Below are 7,827 nucleotides of genomic sequence, written 5' to 3'. Positions count from 1 at the left end.
TGCCATAATTGAAAATATGCTGATTAAATCCTCTGTCTATATTTGTAAGTCAATTGTCCATTAAATTTTCACATAGATATTACCACGTACTGGTTAGGTTCTTCAAATTGTGTGTCGTTTTCAAGCATGTTAATGTATTCTAAGAGAAGAAAAGTGTCTGCATTTGCTCACGGCCTAAAATTTATCTAGGCTTTTTGGCTTTTAGTTCACTGGCCCTCTAAAGATCCTCCTCACCCCAGGTGCATACGAATATATCATTAGACTCTATACTATATTTTCAGGTAGAAATTTTATTAACAAGGTCTATCATTCAGTTCTCATTAAAATCTCAAGATTGTGCCATCATTCTAGGTAGGAGAAAGTGATGCAAGTGTACACCATGCTGCAGTGACTTTGTCATCACGTGCTGGGTGCTAGCCACTGGTTTTTCCATGACACACCCTGGGAACTGTCCTCTCTCACACCACTTGCAGGCTGGGTGCCTCTGCTCTTATAACAAGGAGCTGGCTAGGTGGACAAACATTCACCAGTTCCAGTCCACTAAGATGCTGGAAAACCTTTTCTCGGACATTGAGCCTGATGCTGAATCATGACTCCATGACACGGGTCACATCCCACTTGTGCTAGCTTGGTTGATATCTCAGTGTCAAATGAAATCATGACTGCTAGGTCCATCCCTGGAAGGCTCCATGTAGATGCCCCCACCTCATTAAGTCTCCACCCAGTTACCTGGGTAAGCAGCAGACCTGGAGGCAGTTACCTCCCCTTTCCCTGAGGTGACATCATAATCCACCTGGCCACACCCCCCGTCCCTGCCCTAGATAAGGATGATGAAAAAATGGGATAAGGAAATGAGATTGCAATACTTCCTAAATATCTATCCAACAGATACACATATTTCTTTTTTTCTCTGATAAACCCAAATGATTTCTTGTCTTTAAAAATATACATATGCAGATAAATTGACTATGTATTACAAATTTCAGCTTTCTACTTTACTCCTTCACGTCCTCTTATTCTTACTAATGATTGTGATTTTACGGCAAGAGTAATAGTCTCTTGCTGAAACAGTAGAATAGAACTTGCAGTCTTCTACCCTTCTTCCTCCCAATGAAAACACCTTAAACATTCCAATGTTCAATTTTATTGATTGAAACAGAAATTGCGCAATCATATTCTTTTAAATTAAACTATCTTATGAGGATTTGTAATATCCATAGATGATTCCTAAGTTGATGATGTCCAAATCATTTGAATCTGGAGGAACAATGTAGTATCACAGATAAAACCTTCATCCTACCTCTTGTCCCAAACATCATACTTTCCCTTCAGAAAAAATATGCTGTCCTGTGCAGACATGAAAAACAAACATGTTTACTGTGTATGTGTAAATAGCCGGGCCATTTCCCGCCAATAGTCACATCCAGTGCAACTCTGCACTGGAGACTAAGAGTGTGGTTCGTAAGTACGATCTGTAAAATAACTGGGATGAATTCCCGTGTAAATAGGTTTGTTAACTAAAATGTACTTTAAGATAAAAATCTGTCAATAAATGATTGATAAATTGACAAAAAGAAATATAATTTCACTCAGCATTTGTTGTGTTCTACGCGCAGAGACATATGACTTAGGTTGTCTCGTCCGACTCTGAGCCATTCTTCTGCCTGTATCCGCAGGCCTTTGACTCCTCGATTTCAGCTGCGTTAATTGAGCTTGTGACCACACTGGCAGAGCCAGTGTCAGGGGACAGGGAGAGGGAAAATAGTCCGGAAGAATGTGTGTAACACATTTGTAATTGTTTGTGTCCTTCCTGAGAGTAATTATTGGATATTCATCATGTTCTTCAGTTTGGACCAGAACGTGATGGGGCGTTCATTGCCCATGCCCCCAAGCTGTGTGGTGGATGGCTCTAGGGGGCACGGCACCTCAGCCTCTACTGTGGATGGTTCCACGTCATAATCCTTGCTACCATCATCCTCCTTGCTACATTCAGTCTTCATGGGGCCTGCCAAGTCTGAAGTGGTGTCAGCAGCAGGGGGCTCGGTGTCTCCCTGCATCTTGTCCTGGCATGTCACGACTTTACCTGCAAGCTGCAACAGCAACTCCTGCAGCTCCTGCTTCTTCTTTTGTTTCTCCAGGGACAGTAGATCGACTTGCTCCCATTTCTCTTGATGCAGGGTCTCCAGGGTTTCTATCTGCTCTCTGCAGGCAATGAGGGAGTTTTCGATGGCGGCGATGTGCTCTGACAGCCGGCTGCATCGCTGTTGCAGGCCATCTGCTGCACTCTGGAAGTCCACCTTGTCAGGCAGGTCGGGGCTGAAGCAGATTTGCAGCTCCCTCTTGGGCACCTGTGTGTCCTGCTTCCTCTTCCCAAACAGGCCGTGGGTCCTCGTCCTGGGGAAGAGGCCCTCCTGCTCCAGCTTGGTCTGGCACTGGGCTCCCAGGTTGGCCAGGCACCTGCAGCGGGCCTGCTGCTCCAGCAGCTGCTGGCGGAGTTTTACCTCTTTGGCTTCAGCAGCTGAGAGGGCATTTTGATAAAAATCCCTCATTACTTGAGGGCTCTCTACATCATCAGGGACGGTCACGTCGAGTGGGGTTGCCTCCTCCCCGCTTTCTTCCGCATCACTCACTCCTTGGCCTTTTGGAGGGGAACCCAGGACGCTCAGCTTGGCCTGCAGTTGCTCGTTCTGCTGCCATGCTGCTTCCAGGCATTGGAGAGTGTCCTGCAACTGTTCCCTTTCTGTCTGTGCCAGCAACGTGCTCTGTATTTGCTCCTGCTTCAGCTGCTCCAGCAGCTGGGTCTGCCTCTGCAGGTGCTCCTGCAGGGCCTCCTTTTCTGAGCTCAGCTGCCGATTGGAGGCTGTGTGCTGATCGCAGGTGGCTCTGAGTTCCTGCAGCTGTGTCCGGTATTGGCCCTGCAGCTCCTGCAGCTCCTGAGCTTCCTGGCTCGCTCTCTTCGCCACCTCTTTCCATTTCTGGAAATCCTTCTCCTGCTGCTCCAGCTTCTCCTGCAGCTGTTTCTTCAGGATTTGCTCTGCGCTCAGGGCGCTGGCGAGCTCCTTCTTCTCAGCGCTCAGCCGGTAGGCAGCGTCGTGCAGCTGGGCCAGCTGGTCTTGCATCTCTCTGTCTTGCACATGTGTGCATGTCGCGGTCTCCGTGTCCCGATCCTTGGCAGGCCTAGGAATGGCTTCCTCGGCTGCCTGTTCCAGTCTCCACAGCCGCTCCTGTTGCTCCAGGTTCTGGAGACGGAGGCTGTGGTTTTCCTGCAGTTGAGATTGCAGCTGTTGCTTCAGGTCCTTTAACTCGTCCTGCATCTGCAAGGCCTGGGTCTGCAGCTGCTGCGCAGCCTGAGCTGGTCCTGCAGGGGGCTGCAGCTCTGCCAGGTGTTCTCTAACCTCCTCCAGGTTCACCTCCAGCTCCAACACCTGCCTCTGCCCTTGCTCTCTCTCCTCTGTCTGTTGCTTCATCCCTTGGGATGGCTGCTGGACCATGTCCTCCCACAGGGCACTCTCCCTCCTCAGGGACATGGCAACGTTGTCCCTTTCTGACCTCATGGTCTTCACCACCCTTCTCAGGTTGTCCACTTGCCGTTTCAGCACTGCCCGCTCCTCTGATGCCTTTTGCAGCTTCTGAATTCTGCTCTGCATGTTGAGCTTTTGGGTCCAGAGGACTTCCAGTTTCCTTTGTAATTCGCTGTTGATTTCCTCCAAATCAGAAATTCTGCTCTTCTCCTGGTCTTCCAGGAGCTGGAGCTTCTTTTTTTGAGTGTCAACCCGTTGGGTGGTGACTGGGGACAATGCTATCTCTTGCTGTCCAACATGCTGCTGTGCAGCCCGCTGGTGGCGTGGTGGGTGGTGACTAAATGAGCCTTCCTGCTCCCTTAGTTTCTCCTTAACCACCAGCTGGATGCGAGCCAGGGCACAGCGTAAATTGGGTTCTTCAGAAACCAACATCTGTATGGCTAGCTTGTGAGCTTCCAATTCTGTTTGCAGTGCCTCGTTCTCTTGGGCTCTCCTGCAATTCTCTCTTCGGTGTTCATGCTGCAGGTGTTTCTTTTCTTTCTTCAGTTGGTGGAGCTCACTGGAGAGCTGTTGGTTTCGTAACTTTCTGGAGTGCAGGGTAAGCAGCAGGTGTTGGTAGTGCCTCTGCAGCTCCTCGGTGTTCTTGGGAGCTGTGAGACTCTCCACCCTGGAGGAAGGTCTCCAGCTGCACAAAGGCAGGACAGGCTCAGGGGAGGCGTGCTTTTTGGCAGTAGGCTCAGTTGATTGACCATACCCAGTGGTGTTTCTCTTGGGATGATCGCCCTTGATCGGTTTCTTCTTTGTGTTCAATTGTGCAGGTGCACTTGCAGGACAATTCTGCTGGTTTTCTTGCCGTCGTTGATTTGCTGCAGCTGTTTCATTTTCTCTCGATTGTTCAGACCTTCGAGCCCTGGGGCAGCAGGCAAGACAGAATCGCCACATTCCCAGGCGGTCTGAAATCTACAATCTACAATCTACAAACTACAATCTACAATCTACAATCTACAATCATTAACAATGTCGTTTTCTCACTATACCCCTTAACTCACTGATTTTCGCTGACACCACTCGGCCACCTCCACCTCCCTCAACGGCTGGGAGTGGTGTAAGCCAACAGAGGGAATACCAGGGCTATTAGGCAGCAGAGGATATGGGTGTGGCCCCAAGTCTGGCATCCCATTGGTCAGAGAAAAGTGTGAAATAACAGAGGGTGTGGCCAGAAACTTGTGATCCAGGCACAATGGGTGGAGTCCTGATGAGAGCTGCTCCTGCAGCCCTATCCACATCTAACTCTGTCCAGGGTAGTTATGGGCAAGAGTGGGACTTGCTACAGCTGGGTAGGTGCTCAGTTTTACCTGTACCTTTCCTAGCTTCCCTCACACAACAACTGTGGCCACCCAGGCTTTCAATTGTCTTCCAGGAAGTGGCATCAAGAAACACAACCTGTCCAAATTATAATTGTTCTCATTCCGTGCAGAAGTAGCTCTGTTCTAACCACATTTGGTGACATTTGTATTGTGATCAGGGAGTCACTGAGTTTGCTGAATTCTTGATATAACCTGCTCTTGCAGTCCCTGAGGAACTGGACAGCTCAGAGCCATCACAGGTCCAGGGCTCCTCTGCATGAGTGTTTCCCATGTTGCTTAAGCAGGCCTTGCCTAGTGCAGCACACCTGGTCTAGTGATCTCAGAGGAATCAGAAAGACAAATGGGAGAAATGAGAATGTCCTGCTTCTGTCAAGGAGTATGTGACATCTACACCAACACCAAGAGTAATGTGCACTTAACTGAAAACAAATCTAACCAAGTCAACTACCCAGCCACTTCCTAATGATGTTGTGTCCACAATCCAGTGTAATGCCTTGACAGCACGAAAATCCATGGGGGCATGGGTAAAGGGGGAAAAGGAGTTTTATTTAAGAACCCCCAAACCAGAACCAGCACAGCCTCCACCTCCAAACCCAGGCCTGTGGGTGATTACCTTGTCCTGGGCTAAGTACCCAGAACTTAGAACTGAGAACCAAGAGCAGCCTCTGCCTCCAAACTCCAACAGGATCAACCTCCAAACTTCCATAACTCTGAAGGTGCTAGTTCCTCTGATTTCTCTTTCCTGCATGCCTGGGCTCTTCTTATGCCTCTCCCCTCTCTGCAGGCCTACTGGAGGCCTCAAGGCTTCTCTGCAGGCTTCCTTGAGGCCTTAAGGCTCTACACATACCTAGGGTTCTCCCCATAGGAGCCTTGGCAGGCTCAAGTACCGCTCTGCCCAGCTCCTGTGCTCCATTCTTCTGGCAGCCACCTCCTGCTGCTTCCTTCCATCCTTCTTTTTTTTAATTTTATTTATTTATTTCAAATTTTTATTATCAAACTGATGTACAGAGAGGTTACAATTTCATACGTTAGGCATTGGATACATCACTTGTACTGTTTGTTACCTCGTCCCTGGTAACCTCCCACCCTCCTCCTCCTTTCCCTTTCCCCCCATGAGGTATTCAGTTCACCTACACCAAACAGCTTTGCAAGTATTGCTTTTGTAGTTTACCCTGTGCCTCTCAATTTTGGTATTCCCTTTCAATTTCCTAGTTCTAATACCAGTATAGACGGTTTCCAATATACTCAGATAAGATTACTGAGATAGGCAAGTCACAGCAGAGGATCACAAGAGCCCAATAGCTATACCCTTATGATCTCATAAGGTGATGCTAAGTGAAATGAACTCCATGTATGGAAACGATTGGTATATCACAGTTGTAACTACTTTCAAGGTCCCATGTGTATCTGTAGCTACTATTATTGACGATGTTCTTGTATTACCTTCCCGAGGTTGTACCTTCCATCCTTCTTCACCTCACACAAACCACCTCTGTTCCTCTCTACATACACACTGCCCGCTCCCATGGCCTCCCCCCCGCCCACATACCCACTCACATCCACCCACACACAGTGGCTGCCTCCCCTTGAATGCACGTCTAATAAATAGACCTCCACATCTTGCTCCAATGGCTCTGATGCCCCCACCTCAAGCTGGTTATCACGTTCCCCACTGTTTTTCATGTCTAATCAAATCATTAATTTGATTCTTATTTTGGGCCAGAGGGGAGTCCCCCAATCCCAATCAAGCAGGAAAGGTACAGCAAGTCCAGCAGATAGTATCAGGCTGCCTGTACAAAGGTCTGGGCAGAAAAGCTACAATAACACATTAAGAACAAGGATGGGGAATCGGAAGAAAAAATCATGTCCCTGTTGACCACATTAATTAATGCTTGGTAAGTCTTATCTCTAGGGGATTTTCTGAATATCTCTGAAGAGTCCATCTTCAGACATCTGTTGGATGTTTTCCCCCTGCCTTTTTCACATGAGAGTGACGTATCTCCTGTTATTTTCCTGTACCTTCAATACCTGACTGTGTAGTTAGCACTGCTGAGTAAGGTCCTTGCCCCTTGGGTTCCAATTCAGGAGCATGATGCCTTTTTACCCAAACTAGCTGTCCAGGCAAGAAATAGTGGGTGGAGTTTTTTTTCAGGGGGCCAGTGGTCCTTGGGCACCGAAGGAGAGGCATGTGAAAGAACACCTTTTCAAACCTGCAGTTACTGTACAAGGTTATGATTAGGCATTTCTGTTAATACAGGTTCCCCAAGTTTAGGAAGCAAGAGAATAGTCTCCCACAAATTATTCCAAAAGGGAGGGAGGGAGTCCTTTAACACAAGGGGTGCATCTTGCTTGAAGCAGTGCAAAGCGGAGGAGGCTTCCCCAGTCCTTGCCAGTCTCAGACATTAAAGGTTCCTTTAAGATCCTTTCCAGCTCTTCTGAACAAGATAAAAGTTCCAGTTAACTCTTAGGGCCTTAGATAATATTTGAGTATCTTGAGTCCTGAAGGCCTGGCCATTGTCATCCCCAGTGCTATGGGTAAGCTAAATCGAGGCATTGTTTCATGAAATAATTATTACACTTTTGCCTGAATGGTTTCAGTATTCATCAGGAATGACTCAGCCCAGCTTGAAAAATTGTCGACTAGTACTAACAGATACTGATACCCATATTTTCCAGGCTTTACCTCCCTGAAGTTCACTTTTGAGATCTCCTCAGGTGAGGTTCCTCATATACATGCCCTCTCCACATGTTCCTCTTTGCAGCATTTTAACCCACTGGTTTTCAAGACAGTTTTAGGCAGTGGCCCAGAGCAATTTAGATAGAGACAAAGAAGGCTTGAGCCTGTGACCATTTTCCCCAAGTGCGGTCTCCACACTTGCACACTTGCTACCACTATTTCTCATGCCTCTTTCTTTTTTTCCCTTATTTTATTAATTAAA

At 47.7% G+C, this 7,827-nt stretch overlaps 1 protein-coding gene across 1 annotated transcript; it reads right to left on the bottom strand.

Annotated features, from left to right (window-relative positions):
* Positions 1-1,820: 1,820 nt before the first annotated feature.
* LOC125345016 (golgin subfamily A member 2-like) lies at positions 1,821-4,807 on the bottom strand. The gene is made up of 4 exons (XM_048337276.1): positions 4,571-4,807; positions 3,489-4,481; positions 2,469-3,395; positions 1,821-2,366 (listed from the first exon to the last, which is right to left on the bottom strand). The coding sequence occupies exons 1-4, from the start codon at positions 4,805-4,807 to the stop codon at positions 1,821-1,823; spliced, it is 2,703 nt and encodes a 900-aa protein (XP_048193233.1).
* Positions 4,808-7,827: the final 3,020 nt, after the last annotated feature.

This window comes from Perognathus longimembris, unplaced genomic scaffold (assembly GCF_023159225.1).
Source record: "Perognathus longimembris pacificus isolate PPM17 unplaced genomic scaffold, ASM2315922v1 HiC_scaffold_5103, whole genome shotgun sequence".
Classification (NCBI taxonomy): Eukaryota; Metazoa; Chordata; class Mammalia; order Rodentia; family Heteromyidae; genus Perognathus; species Perognathus longimembris.
Note: the sequence above shows the minus strand (reverse complement) of the source record. Positions and strands in the feature narration are given on the sequence as shown.